The following is a 15,891-nucleotide window of genomic DNA, read 5'->3' as shown; positions in this document are numbered from 1 at the left end:
CAGACTAATAGGGGAGTGTTCTTTGGGTGATATGTTGCTCTGAATTTTACAAACAAGACTTGGTCAATTTCTGATCAAAACAATGATAAATCTTTCTGTAATTTATATCTTCATGGCATTTCCATGCTAAAATACTTCTTGTAAACATGTAAAATGGAATAACGTTGCAGGCTTATGTACTTCTGAGTAGGTTCTTAATGCTAGCGGATAACTGCGTTACCTTTGAAAGTCAGGAAGGATTTGAGCAATTCTTCCTTCTGGAGGATTGTCCCGTAGTGCAGAGTGTTTAGAAGGCATGGCTTGTGGGCACTAAATGTTAGTGACGATTAAAAAAAATACCTTTTCACACATTTCTAAAATACTTCCTAAATAGGCAGTAATGATTCCATTAAGAATCATTAACCTAGATGTTTGGTGTAAAAATTGAAATTTTGTTGATGAATTTAATACTAAATCAGCTCTGCCTTAGAATCGATCTAGAAAGAATGGATACATTTGATAGGAACTCCCCTGTTCCATGCTTTGGATCTCCTTTTCTGCAGTTTCTTCTTCCTATTCCTGTCCAGAGGCCTCAAGTCAGTCAATCTGGGGAGTCAGTTTCTTCATTCACTGGAAGAAGCTCATTAAGTCTATAAACATTGCCGACACGTTAAATCATAGCATAAAGTTTCCTTCTTCTTGATACTAATATTTGTTACCAAGATTCTGTGCCCAGCTCCATTGTTTGATGTCTTCTTTCTGTATGTGCCATTTGTCGATGCCTGTCGACTTAGCCTTCTGACCCACTGTCCGGTTTTGGTCAATAATGCTTGACCTTCACTATGCCTGACCAGTCTACATTGAATTTAGTTGTTTTGGTACCAGCTTATGATTTTTGAAACAAGTAGAGGCCTCCACGGGACACCTCACTGGTGCCCGACTCCTTCTTTCTGTCTGACTCCTGCTTCCCTTGTATCTCCAAGGACTCCGGCTCTCACCACACCCTCTCTGCCCTTCTCCTAGCTCTGCTTCTGCCTTGAGGGCTTATCCCCTCACCACACTACCTCTGTCCTGGCATGAAAAACAAAATCCCTTGAAGAGACAAAAAACAATAAGAAAATATTGAGGAAAAGGAATTGAACAGAAGAATCATCAATGTCCCAAAGCAAAGAGACAATCAGAAAGAAATAACATTTGGGTGTAGTTACCTCCTCAGTGTGCTTCCTCTTCTTCTTATCCTGACCCCAAATTATAAATTCCCCAAGGACAGGGATCTGTCATTCTGTCTATTGTTTGCTATTGAGTCTCCAAATTTTGTGTGGTTTCTGAACCACAATAGGCATTCAAACATCTGCTGATAAATGAATGAATACATGAGTAATGTCGTCCTGAGGGCCACCAGTAGTAAAAAACAGCTCATGTGAAAGTGGGAAGTTGCTCATCAAGTCGTGAAATGACCCACACATTGATCTTAACCAAAATGGTTAAGTCAAATCAGTTAACTACTTTGAAAGCCTTTAAAATCAGAGTACCATTGTCCATAACAATTCATGATCAGCAATAGTGTTTACTAGCCTCCAAATATGTCTATATAATGTATACAATGACATTACTTCTTTTCAAAATTTTTTAAAAAGATTTTATTTATTTATTTGTCAGAGAGAGAGCAGGAGCAGGGGGAGCAACAGACAGAGAGAGAAGCAGGCTCCCCACTCAGCAGGAAGCCCAATGAGGGACTCCATCCCAGGACCCTAGAATCATGACCTGAGCCTAAGGTGGACACTCAACCAACTGAGCCACCAGGGTGTTCCACAATGACATTACTTCTGAAGAAATTCTCTCTCTTTTTTTTTTTTTTTTTTAAATAAGAGACTCTTTATTATTATTTTTTTTAAGATTTTATTTATTTATTTGACAGAGATCGCAAGTAGGCAGAGAGGTTGGCAGAGAGGAGGAAGCAGGCTCCCTGCTGAGCAGAGAATCAGATGCAGGGCTCAATCCCAGGACCCTGGGATCATGACCTGAGCCAAAGGCAGAGGCTTAACCCACTGAACCACCCAGGCGCCCCACTTCTGAAGAAATTCTTATGAATTTGATTTAAAATTCAAACTTGTCAGTTTTGAAAGCATGTCATTACGTTCCCTATTTAAATGCTGGATAGCAACAGCAATCACTCACATAGTTAATTTCCCAAGTTAAGAAATTTCCATTTGTTTATCTATACGTACTTCCCTTTAAAAAGACAGAAATATTATCTTTTTATTTGAACCTCAACAACAAAATATCGTACTATGTTTAAATTGCTTTCAAACATTTCACTCTCCTAAAATTGGCATATTTTGAACTATAAAATAGAATATGTGCATTTATAAAAATATTTTGAATTATGGGGTTTCATGCTTAAAAATTAAAGTTCCATATGAAAACATATTTGTACCAAATTTTGGTAAGTGATTTGAAAAACCAAGAGATATGGTACTTACTATTTAGATATGAGTTTTATATCCTATAACTCTTTTGATACATAAACAGAAAAAACACAATAAAGATTTCTCATTTAGTGCTGAGTGCTCTAATTTGAATGTAATAAGCTAATAATTTTCTGGTCTCCAAGTGAATTGGGGAATTCCAAATGTTCCTTTGTATGTGAACTTTCAGAAGCAGGAGGCAAAAGATGGCAGCAGTGAGTCGTTCCAAGACCTGCCGCTACACATAATAATTTTACCTTATATATCAGTATTATCTAATTGTGCATTTAATAGTATCTTAAGTTACGAATTATTTTATTTTATTTTATTTTATTTATTTTTTTTTATAGATTTTATTTATTTATTTGACAGAGAGAGATCACAAGTAGGCAGAGAGGCAGGCAGAGAGAGAGGGGGAAGCAGGCTCCCTGCTGAGCAGAGAGCCCGATGCGGAGCTCGATCCCAGGACCCTGAGATCATGACCTGAGCCGAAGGCAGCGGCTTAACCCACTGAGCCACCCAGGCGCCCACGAATTATTTTAGATGAATAGAAATCATAAATGTTCCAGTGAAGTTGGGCACAGAGCAAATCAAAGAAGTTCAGGGCGTCACCACCCTTCTTAAATATCCCCCTCACCCCCGCTCTAAGGAAGTGTATTGGGACTGCCTGTGGGTGGTTTCCAAGGACTATGGCTAGTGGAAAGGATTCACCATTCCATTTCCAGAAATAACTCTAAGAAACTTAAGAAAATTGTTTTCTTAGATCTATATAGGCATATATATATATATATGTGTATATATATATATATATATATATATATATATATTTCCCGTGGATGATAACAATGCACGTACTTCCAAGTATAACTAACCTCCTCTTAACACCTTCCCCCACCATGACTTCTTGAATTAAAAGACGTGAAGAGGAAGAGGACAGGTAAAAAACCAATCCCTCCCCCCGACCCCCGAAAAAAATCTGACTGAGGGTAAGGTGAGCCCAGAACATCCTTTAAAATATAATGTGGCCTAATGGATACAGAGGCTGCTAATTTGTCTTGTACCAAGTACTCCACAGTAATTGAAATGCCTTTCTGAGGACTGAAATAAAAAATGTAGTTTAACACCTGCTGAAAAACAGCCCTGCAGTGTCTTCTCTCACAGGGTTCAGGAGTCTTTAATATGGAGCCGGCTTTAAAACTTGGAGCCTGGCCAGAGCACTACCTCTGGAGGTGACACGGCGCCTGTATATACACCCCCCTGTCCTGGGGTTCAGAGATTAAAAAGGAACATTTGCACTGTCGTCAAAAGTCCCGTCTTAATACGCTGCTCCTTGCATTTATTTCTACCTATTTAACCTGCCTAAAACTTTTTTTCCTTTGCTTTTACTTCAAATCAGAGTTTAACAGAGAATAGCCCCGGATAAATATTCAAGTCATTTAACTTTCTTGGGTAATCTCTTCTGACACAAAAGAGAAGCACTTTGTTAGGGACAATAATAAGTCCCCAAATCCCTCTGATTACAATTCCCTGTATTCTTTCCTGCTTATCTGTGTCTCCGGGACCAGTTCTGGGGCGGCTGGAGTGGAGATCGCAATCTCAGACCTTCTGGGATCTACAGGGTCAGGGGTAGTGAGCTGGGGCTTAATAATTAGTAGGAAGAGCCCCCCCCCCCCCCCCCCGGGAAGGTTGCCCTCCCCCGCCCAAGTCTTCCGAAGGCAGTAGGGGAGAGCCCTGTCGTGATTTCTGAAACAGGGACACGGGTGAAGGCCCAGAGGACTTCCTTGGCACTTGACATGGGTCTTGTTTTCTAGCAATTCTTTCACCGTTCATCACGGTGATTCTGCTTGCTTTATTTCAAAGCAAGAGAGGCGAAGAGAAGTCTCAATGGTCAATGAGCTTGTCAAGCCCTGCGGTGATCAGGAAACCAGTCTGAAAGTGGAGAGAGCAATGCAGGGTCTATAGGAAAACTGTGCAAAAGGAACAGGTGCAGGTTTCCATTGTAGCCTGGGAAAGGGGGACGAGGAGGAAGAGGAGGTGCAGAAGTAGGAAGACACAAGATGGGGCGCGAGAGGAGTTGAACTTGTCGTGGCCATCTACTCTAGTGCCAGAGCGGACAAAGGTCCTTTGCGCAGTAAGTTGACGCACATTGCACATTCCAGATTCAAAACCAGAGGGATTTTGTTTAAGAAGAAAGTCTGTCCATCTGCGAAAACATGCCTCATCTAAGTGCTGGAGGTGACCAAAACTGGGCCGGCGCTGGTGGGGAAGGGCGCCGACGGGTGTCCTGCCCTCCCTGCTCTAGAACTGCAGGATTTCAGAACGCTCACCTCCACCCAGGGGTATGCACGCTCAGCCTGCCCCCTACCTCCCCCAACGCACCCCCAGGCTGTTCTAGAAGCCCCGCCACCCTTGCCCCTTTGTTTGCAGGCTGACATCTGCCCCACACAATAAACGGTCAGCTCCTCGCACCGGCCCCCTCCCTCCCCGGGGTTCCAGGCCTTCCCCGGGTCCCTTCCAGCTTTCTGCGGGTGGCGAGCATCCAGCCATCTCGAGGCCAGGCGGTGCGTCCGCGAGGATGCTCGGCCCTCTCCCAGCCCGCGGCCTCCTCCCCTCTCCCCTGCTGCTGCTGCCGCGAAAACCAGGAGAAGTGGAATGCGCACGGCGAAGCGCCGCGCGGTCGCGGCGGCACTGGGCATGCTCGGCACCCAGGGCAGGTTTGGGCGGCGGGGCGGACGCTGCCTCACTAGCCGGGCGCCCGAGCCGGCCGCCGAGGCATAGGTGGAGGCTGAGGCTGCCGCGCGCCGCGGGAGGAGCCTCGCCCTCGGCGGCGGCGGCGGCGGCGGCGGCACAGGTGGCGCGGGCCACGCGCGGGGCGCAGCACGGGAGCGCTCGGCGCCGGGCGCCGCGGCGGCCCCAGGCTCGCGCCCGCGGCGGCAGCCGGCCGAGCGGAGCGGCGGGCGCGGGGGGCGGCGGCGGCGGCGGCGGCGGCGCCCGGAGCCCCGAGGAGCCTGGAGGAGCCTGGAGAGCCCGGAGCCCGGAGCCCGTGCAGCCCGCGGAGCCCGCGGAGCCGGGCAGGGGGCGCTGCGCTCGCCGCGCTCGGAGGGGCCGCCGGGCCGGGCGCCGCGCACTCGCGTCGGGAGCCGCCTCTCCCCCGCGGCGCTCGCCCCTGCTCCCCGCCAGGATCGCCCGTCCCGCGGCCGCGCTCAGACAACAAAAGCGGAAGATGCTGCAGTTGGGCAAGGTCAGGACCTTGCCCTGAAGCCGGGCGGCGGCGCGCACGCCTTTTCCCGGACTGAGGAGCTGTCGCCGGTGGCGGGTGCATGTTCTCCAGGAAGCAGTCGGGCGCCGCGCCGTTGGGTGAGTTGCTTTCGCTCGGCTGCCGGGGCCAGGCGCATCCTCCTCCTCGGCGCCGTCCTCCTCCTCGCCCTCCTCCTCCTCGCCGCCGCCGCTGGGGGTTGGTCCTCTGCTCCCGGCCGGCTGGCGGCCGCCGCGCGCTCCTGCCAGCCGGGAGAGGACTGCGATCGCGCCCTGTCCCCTCTCGGAAGACAGCTCTGCTTGGAATGGGGACCGGGGTTAGTGCCTTTCTCGGAGCGGTTAGCAAGTGGCTTGTGGCGTGCTCCCCCTCCCTGCCACCCCTCTCCCCCGGCGGAGGCGTATATAGGGCAACACCAACAATACTGCTCCCCGCCACCTTCAATAACATACCCGTTGCCTTCATGACGTCCCTAATATACCGGGAAGACGGGGTGGGGGTGGGGAGGACTTCCCTCTAGTCTTTTGCCCTTATGTTCAATGTCATTACGATGTTTGGCTAGAACAAAATGGAAATACTTAGTCATATGCGTCCATGGCCGTTTCTTCGGTCTCCCGCTGCTTGCCAGACCCAGAGCCCCTTTGGTCTATATTTAGCGGTTTCAGAGGAAGCCTTTTCAGCTCGATTCACAGGTTTCGGGGGCTTCTGCGTCCTGACAATAGATAGCGAGGCTCTGGAAAGCGCCGCCTGAAACCCAGGTTTGGAACGCTTGTGCATGTGTGTGGGAGATTGCGATGCGATATTTGGGTGATCGGTAATTAATGGCTGAAAGCAAAGCTGTTTTTCTTTTTCGCCGACCTTCCTCTTATTCTGGTGTGTAATGTGTTTTCATCGATTGCTGCTCAGCTGGTTCGAGCCACTACGTTCGGAATTAAGTCACTGGAGAGGTGGTGCAGCCTCCTTGGTCCTGTGGTAGGAAAACAGTCTTAGGGATTTGGGGGTGTGTGTGTGTATGTGTGTGTGTGTCTATGTGTGTGTTTCCAACAAAGAACAGCTACTTCCAAAATGCCTAAAGTTGTGTTGAGATGTAAATGGAGGGGAAGTGAAGGGTGTGTGATGTGCAGAAAAGAGGGGCAGGTTGTGGGGCCAAGATGTTTTGTTCCCCTTGTGTGCTTTGGTTGAACTGATCTGATTTGTTTTGGCCCTGAAAGGTGTTGTTAACATGCATGCCTAATGTTATCAAGCAAATACGTTGGTGTAGAAAAGGGATATGTTATAAGCCTGCTGCCGGGCCCGACATGCATAGATTTTCACTTTTCGGAACTATGTGACCAATATTTAAGATGCTTGCAATTTTCTGCACCGACTTCCATGAAAATAGGGAGGTGGTCAGAGTACGAAGAGTTGTGCATCTTTCCCTCTAGCTCCGAGTCCGGTGGTAGCCCAGTCCGTCTCCTTTGCAGTTAGTAATTCACCTACGGGCCTCAAAGGCTTTCAAGCTGCACCACTTCTAAAATCCCAGGGAGAAGTGTTTGATATGACTCATGTGGAATTACAGGGATGAACCTATGAGTGATTTAGGGGGCTCATTCTGGGAGAGTGAGCAGGCATTCTCAAATAGGGACTGGATGCTTTAAACCACCTTAAATTCTTTGCCACACACAGAATCCATGTTTAATGTTTCAGGGGAAAATGTCAAGTGGCATCCGTACTGCTCTGTGGGGCACAGGATCTCAGGACTTGAATGAAGACGCTTGTATTCCGAGTTAGATGGTGAAATTGGGAAGGCCTGTAATTATACAACTAGCAAGTCTCAGCGTTGCAGGAAGGACTGGCAAGCTGCATAGGGCTGGAGCCGGCTGAACGGTGTGCTTAGCTCTGAGTGTCCTACTGTGTTAGTTCCACCTTATCCACATCTAGAAAAACTCCCCTTTGAACACATTGTTGTGCTCGCTGCTTTGTTTTAATATAAAATTTCTTTCAAAAAGAAGCACAAAGTGAGGGAGACGCTCCTTTTCTTTCTTTCTTTTTTTTTTTCCTTTTTCAGTCTGCTGTTCACTTTTAAACATGACTCTTAAAGGACTAGTAGATGTTGTTCCGTGCTTAGGTTTTTGTGCAGAGAACCGCCGAAGAGCATGGAGAAAGCTACATGTGTTGTGTATGTGAGTTTTATGGTATATTGTGGATTGAAAGTGATACTACCTGATTGAATGGCAATTGTAGTAAGCACATGAGGTTGTTGCTCTAATAAAATTGTCATAGTCTCGCGGAAAGGAGTTATTTAATTTGGTGAATGTTTGTGTAGTTGTACAACCTAATCATTATAGATGTCACTAATGTTTTCATTGTTTGTAATAAAAGTCATGCACTGTCAAATTACAATATTTCCATCAACTCCACATCTTCCGCAGTAGAATGCAAGCCAAGACTTTCTCCCAGGGAAATGGTTCATTGGGAAGAAAATGCAATTCCAATGAAATTAGTAGGAAACAGCAATTTATAGTTTTGTTTAAAAATTTCTAAGGATAATGTCACTTTCATAATGATCTTTAAACTTAAAAATGAAGTTAATCGTATTCTCAAATATAACATTAGTTTTGACATACTGTTGAATATGCAGGGCTCTCCTGAAAATATTATAGAACTTGTTACTTCCCGTGGTGCTTTATCAAATTCTCTTTGATATGGTATACATTTAGGTGGGGTTGTTGGTGAGTTCTGTAATTTGATCAGGTTTTCCTTATGTACAAAAACAGTAAAGCTACATTTAAAATCATTTTTTGCAATTTGTCCGTGAAGTCAGCTATACTTTCTGTGGACCAGTGTATCTGGTTGTAACAAACCCGTTGGACTAAAGTGGAAACTGTTGCATTGCGAACTGCCAAATTTTTTTTTTCCTTCTTCTTTTTCTCATGACTATCCGCAGAAGGTTTGGACAGTCATTTATGATTGTTTCTTTGTGGAAACATTTTTACTTCTGTGGTGGGGAATTAGTGATGCTAGTATGCTCTTCCTGAAAGGTTTTTTTTTTTTTTTTTTTTTTTTTTTTTTTTAATATTTTTATCTTTAGAAGATGCCACAAAGTTGCGAGTATTTCAACTGGACCACGGAATTCAGAGAATGAGTTCCTTCTGAATGACCATTCAGAGCGTGAATACCAAGAGAACTCAGGCAGATATTCTTAAGTCCAGTATTGTCACAGAAGGTGTGGTACAAGGGGTCTTTAATGGCTGATTCACAGGTTAGAAATACCTTTTCAAGCCAACTTCTTTGTTGGCATCCATGATGGTTTTCATCATCCATATTCCAAAGGTGTTCTCAGGACTTCGATGGCTTTGTGATAAGTATTATGTGGATGTGGTGAAAAGTTAATTTGAGTGGGAACAGTTCACGATACTTGTTGCTGGCTTCAGGTTTATCTGATTATATGCCAAAGCCACAGCTTTTTGTATTAATGTAAAATATTAAATGTGTCATAGATAAATAGCTTCTATCACATTGTCTGCCAGTCTAACCCACTGATTAATACGTTGCCTGGTTGGGTTTCATGAATCTAATTATGTTCACAAACAGTGCCTCTGACACAGGAAACTCACTGAAATATTTTATCGTACTGTGCTTTTTAGTCCATTAAAAATGTTAAGACTCATAACAAAAATGTGTAGTGATGACACTTCCAATTGTTTATCTTTTGATCATATAGCTGTTAAGTATGATCTCAAGTTCCATATCACAGTTAATTGATTTGTAGGAAATGTCTTAGCTATATTAGGATATTGAAGTTATACTCTATATCAATTAGTTTTTGACAAATTGCAAACAGTACTTTCTAGAAGCGTTTCATCTTAGACACATGTTCATGTGTATCCCTTGGTGAGGTTCCTGAGAAGTTATTTGCAAGATGAATTACATCTATTGGAACTTATTATTCCATTAATTGTCATTTCATGTCAGAAATATATTTCTAGAGGAAGAAGTTGAGCTTCGACCTACAAAGATTATTTATATGTGTGTGTGTGTGTGTTTGTATAATGTATAAACTCTATATTATATATAAAATACATATCTAAAATAATGAGACTTGTTTATATTATAGTGCAATGTTACTTGGGATTCTGCTTTGCATAGGTGCAGATCGATGTGTGGAGCGAGCTCTGGCTTTGGGTGGATCCCAACTGTGTCTGTTTTTAGCTGTGTTGACCATTTACGTTATACTTAGACTTAAGCTCAGTTTTTTTTTTTTTTTTCAGCTGTAAAATGGGTACAAAAGGAAAGGACAGAATATCTGAAGAGATTGATCTCAGGATAAAGTAAATAAAAGCATAAGTGACTTGTAAATTATAAACATTTATGCAAACACAGGAGATATATATCTGTTTATTAAGAAAGATACTTATACTTCATTTGTGTATTACTAAATGTTATACAGGTCTCCACCCTCTCTAACAAAAGCTATTAAATGGATATATTCTTTCCCTATTCTTATTGTAATATTATTTTATTATGTAGGTTTGTATAAACTATATTGAGTTTTCTGGTCTACAGCATACCAGTCCTTTACACTTTAAAATATATATTAGTTAAGCTAAAAGAAAAGCCAACTATATCTCCCACCACCATTATTTAAAAAAAAAAGATTCTAGGGGCACCTGGGTGGCTCAGTCGGTGAAGCATCTGCCTTCGGCTCAGGTCATCCCAGGTTCTTGGGATGGAGCTCTGCTTTGGGCTCCCTACTCATTGGGGAGTCTGCTTCTCCCTCTCCCTCTGCCTCTCCCCCAGCTTGTGCGTTCTCTCTCTTTCTATACTCTCTCTCTCAAATAAATAAATAAAATCTTAAAAAAAAAAGAAAAAGATTCTAATCAAAGCATCAGAAATTATGAAACCTTGATGTTCTCTGTTAGTGTTATATCATTCACCCGATTAATAGAAAATTTTCTACAAGATTCGTACAAGCAATGTCATAGAGAGTTGAAGAAACATGACCTCTCTTTCTATGAGATCACATTTTAAATATGTGCTCTGTTGGGAACGGGGAACAAATCCCATCATAATATCATTGTAACAAAAAAGAAAGAAACCTTAAAGAGAAGATCCACTCCCCCTATTAAAATAAACTTTTGAAATAAAAGTATGTGCACTGGTACCTTTTGGACAACACATGATAATTTTCACTTGTTACCTCCCTCTGAGTACTTTCAGTAAAGTGCCAGCTTCTCTGGGTTTGAACATGCCCAGCTCCTACAAAGGAGAAGCATGATCTTTAGCAACATAATTCTTACAAAAATAACATTTGGATGTATCTTAGAATTTGTTACAAAATGTGACCTATGTAACAAGAGACTAATTTATCTTAAGCCAGAAAAACATTTTGACAATAAATATGGTTATTTATATTCAAATTTATGTGTTGTTGTGGGAAGTGCCAATTATAAGTTACCAGAGTAAAATATGTGTTATAATAAAAGACCTTTCTGGGTTTTGGCTCAAAGTAAGTGGTGAGCCAATTATGTTTGGTTAAATAAATATAAGTGTCAAAATTTCTACATCTTTCACATGATAACGTATTACTGAGTGGGATGCTTAATTTGTAGCATTAGATGATGAAGAATTAGGTATAATTTAATTCTATTATTGAAATTAGCTAATACATTTATCCTGCGTAGGTAAGGGCTAGAGTTTTCTTAATAACATTTTTTTTTTTTGGCTTAGTAGCTGTGATGATCATAACTGTCTTTCAAAAGTTGGTACAGTAGGTATATTGGAAATGCATTTTGTATACATGTTTTATATAGCTTATTCTTTTGGTTTGGAGGTTTCAAGTAATCTTACAATGCTTATTGTAATCTTTTTTCTTTTAAATGTGCAACAACATAAATCACCAAAAAGGCATACATTTATGTTAAATTATAAAATGTGCCAAAATGTGGATTTGGGGTTTCCTTAGGAAACCCAGTAAGTAGCAAACCCAGTACGGTTTCTGAAAAAAGTTGGTATTTTGAAAGAAAAAGAAGTAAAGGAGTAGCCACTAAGGGTGAAATGATCAGTTTTGATTAGATGTAGCTGGGTGTGAGGCCAGGTGACAACCCAGGACCTTGGCCTTCTCCCATCCTCTCTCCCCACAGGGACAGAGCTGTCTCTGAGCCCTAGAGTCTAGCCTTGCCTCTCTGCAGGCAGGAAGATCTCTAGAGGGAGGAAGGAAGGAACTAGCCAAGATGCTTCCTTTATTTTTCAGAAACAGAGAAAGTGAAGGGTTGGAGAGAGGCCAGAGTGTCACATGAATTAAGTTCCCTTTACCTGGAAAAATATCAGAAGTAGGCAAGAAATGTTCCTCACTGATGACATGGTTTATAAAGAATTCTGGTTGTAGAATTCTGGATATAATAGCTTCCACATATTTTGCTTAGAAGTTGAACTCCTTAAATATTTTATGGTATTTTGACACTATATCAGGAATTATCAGGAGAGTGTCTAATGTCTGATTGATTTATAGAGAGTATGGTCCATGAAAGTCAGCTGATTTATGTATTGCCAACTTTAAAATAATTCATTCTCCGTGTTCCCTCCCTACTCTTCACGTTAGACTTTGTCAGTAATTGGATGGCCTTGTAAGTGGTGAGAATTGGGCATAAAAGGGACAGTGTCATAATCTGACTTCCCAAACCATATATAAGTAACGATTCATGCGAGCTATTATCTACAGCGTCCCAGTGTAGATAATGAGAGTTTGGTTGGTATTTAATGTTTAAACTTTTAATAGAAGCAAAAATGGACACCATCAGGAAAGAAGAAAAAAGTGAATTTTTAAGTGAACGTGCTATATTATTTGACTCCGAGCATGACTACTCAACCTTAAAAAAGCTCACTTCTTAAAATAAATTTTATTCTTCTCTCTCAAATATTTTGTTTGGACTCTCAAACATTAGAGTAACCTAGCAGTCTTTACTTTCAGAAATGCAATAATTTAATTTCCAGGAAGAGCAACTTCTTTGGCAGCAAACCAAGTCTCCCAAATCTAAGAAAACCAAAATCCAGTCTCTTGTCTCTAACACGGTCCTCTCTGGTGCTGACTCTGTTGTGGTTTTTAAATTTTTATTTGGTTTTTGTTTTTTTGGGTCGCTGGATAAGGAGGCAGAGCAGAGCTCCAGAAAAGCAGAATGGTAAAATGGGCATCATCTGAAAAGTTTGAGAAACAGTAGAATTCATGTCATGTTTACCCAGGTCGAGAAAGGTGGCGCAGGGAGCTTGGGGCTTGTAGTGTATGTATCAAACTCTTTGGGTTGAGTTGGGTTGCAGAAGAGTAATAATGTTCAGTGCCACCATAGGTGCATAAATAGAGTAAGACACCTCTATCCAAAGGGACATTACACAGTTAGGGGTTATCTCTTCCAAGAGATTGGGAAGTGTTCATGATACTGGAGGTGAAGAAGGGTAAGCAGAAAATTGTACTGAATATGATACCCAGCACACATACCCATAGACACACCCATACAAACACAATAACATAGTGCTAATGACAAAGTTTAAGTGTTTTGCTCTTTGTTTATTATCTGTCCATCAAAAACACAATTGTTGTTATGTGTTACACCATTACACAGGAAAAAAAAAAAAGCATGCCTTTACATTTTGGAAAGAATATTATATTTCTGCTTTGGGAAGAATTTCATTAATTATCTGAATGCCTGGCTGAAATTAACGACATATATCCTTTGAGTGTACATTACATATATCCTGTTCAGTGCTACAACTTGATTTTCTCTGTTTTTAAATTAAGAGATGTACTGAGTTGGTTTAGCAAGTTGGTGTCTTCCTGAGAATTGTGCAGTGTATTAGTGAAATATTTTCTCTTTTTTGAATAATGTTTTATTCTTTTTTTGTTTTCACAAGTAATGCACGATCATTAGAAATTTGAAAATACAGGAGTGATGAAAGGAAGCTAAAGTTCATGCATGATCTCAAGTCACAGAAATGACTCTATTTTTAGTAGAAATGCTAATCCATATACATTTTTAAATTCAGAAGATTCCTCATATTCTGTTTTGTTACTGTTTAACATGTAAAGTGGCTTTTTTCATATAATTTGCATTCATTTTTAGTGTCTGTTTTCCATACCTTTACTTAACATCATTTACTTAAATAACTTTCTATTTTGGGAGATTGGTGGCATTTTCATTTTTTGGTGGGATATATGATGCTGTGATTAAAGCAAAATAGTTTTCATCAGGCTATTTTCGGTAGGTTACTTCATACACATGGATGTTATCAAGGCTGTTGATATATGTTGTCAATTTGTCCTGCAGAAAGGTTATATAATTTACATTTCCTTCAGCGAGAGAGGAGTGTGCCAGTTTCCCCGTGATTTCAACAACTGGGTATTATAATTAAAAAAAAAAAAAAGACAAAACCCAGGCAACACATTCCAGTTAGGGGGAAAATTGTCTTTTCCTGTGATTTAATTTTCTTCTCTATGAATATGGCTGAGGTTAAATCTTATATAATTTTATGATACTCTCGTAATTCTTTGTAAATTATCTTTTTGTATCTTCTGCATATTTCTCAATTCATTTTTGCCTCATTTCTTACTGATTTATATTATTTGTCTAAGGTAGTTGTATTACCCTTTGCCATGTTTTATCAGTTTATTCCTCATTTTATTCTTATTTTAAAAACATAATTCTGAAGCTTATAGTTAAATGTGTTCCTTTTTCCTGGGGGAAGAGGGGTCCTCTTTAAGAGAACATTTGCTTGCTCCCTGACTTTGTGTGCACCAGTAGTGAATACGGCAATGGAGCAAATGGTGGAGGGAGTATTTAATAGTCATGTCCTGACTTGACTGAGTCCATATCTTGTCTATTTTTTTTTTAAGCAAGTGGGTAAGTTACTATTAAGTGTCAATATTGATAATGGGGAGATAACTCCTGTGTTTTCAGGTTGTTCTGAAGGCAGGTTAAGATACTGTGGATCTTCGGGTGCCTGGGGTCTCAGTCAGTTATGCCTCTGACTTTTGGTTTCAGCCCAGGTCATGATCTCAAGGTTGCGAGATCGAGCCCTGTGTCAGGCTCAGTGCTTAGCACTGAGTCCTTGAAAGTCTCTGCCTCTCCCTCCACCTCTTCCCCTCCCCCACGGCACACACACATGCTCTTCCTCTCTAAAATAAGTAAGAAAAAATCTTACTAAAAAAAGAGACGTGGACCTCAACTATACAACAAAGAACTTAGTATATTTGTGAATCTCAAATACCTTATTAACTATTTCTACTGTTAAACAATAAAGATGACTTATCTTTTTCCCTAATTCTGGCCTTTGCTTCCTCCACATGAAGCATAATTACATGCCTGTATGGGCTCAGGGACCTAAATGTGACAGGCCAGCTCTTTGCCCTACCCTGGGGCTCATGGGTGGAAGCTGTGTGTGCTATGACCGTCCTCCAGGTGGCCGCGCCCAAGGGTGTTTCAGCCTTTGGGAAGAGTAAGTTAGGATGTCCTTCTTAGGCAAATATGTGATTTTCTATTTCACAGATCCCACAGATACACACACACACACACACACACACACACACACACACATATACATACATATCTTTTCTTAAGAAGAGTATTTATTTTAGAGAGGGAAAGGAGAGAGTGAGCAGGGGGCAGTGGGAGAAGAGAGAGTTCTGAAGCAGACTCCCCGCTGAGCACAGAGCCCCATGCGGAGCTTTGATCCCAGGACACTGAGATCATGGCCTGAGCTGAAATCAAGAGGCAGATGGTTAACTGAATGGGCCACACAGGTTTCCCTATATGTATATTTCTATATCATATCCTATGTGTGCCCCCTAAGTACATCATGTTCCTTTCTCTCTGGTCACATAGGACCATGCGTCTTTCCGCCCAACTCCAGACTGGTCATCTGTCTTTTTATCATTGATCCTCAAATCCTAGGATATTAATTGGTGTATAGTGATTACTCCATGAATCATGATGGACCATACATTCAGTCTTGTTTTCTTTTCTTTTCTTTCTTTCTTTTTTTTTTTTTTAAGATTTTATTTATTTGACAGAGAGAGGTCACAAGTAGGCAGAGAGGCCAGCTGAGAGAGAGAGGGAAGCAGGTTCCCTACTGAGCAGAGAACCCGATGCGGGACTCAATCCCAGGACCCTGAGATCATGACCTGAGCCAAAGGCAGAGGCTTAACCTACTGAGCCACCCAGG

At 42.0% G+C, this 15,891-nt stretch overlaps 1 protein-coding gene across 2 annotated transcripts in view; it reads left to right on the top strand.

Moving 5' to 3' along the window:
• The first annotated feature begins 5,449 nt into the window (after positions 1 to 5,449).
• CTNND2 (catenin delta 2) overlaps positions 5,450 to 15,891 on the top strand; it is a 900,906-nt gene continuing 890,464 nt past the window's right edge. Inside the window, exon 1 of one of the 2 annotated variants that reach the window (XM_045082021.1) lies at positions 5,450 to 5,804. In XM_045082021.1, the coding sequence (XP_044937956.1) occupies positions 5,768 to 5,804 (37 nt within the window). In that variant the 5' untranslated portion in view covers positions 5,450 to 5,767. The remainder of the gene's footprint in view (positions 5,805 to 15,891) is intronic. The other variant, XM_045082022.1, reaches the window with a different exon arrangement.

This window comes from Mustela putorius, unplaced genomic scaffold (assembly GCF_011764305.1).
Source record: "Mustela putorius furo isolate JIRA1106 unplaced genomic scaffold, ASM1176430v1.1 tig00000589_pilon_pilon_pilon, whole genome shotgun sequence".
Taxonomy (NCBI): Eukaryota; Metazoa; Chordata; class Mammalia; order Carnivora; family Mustelidae; genus Mustela; species Mustela putorius.
This window is presented reverse-complemented; position numbering and strand designations above follow the sequence as displayed.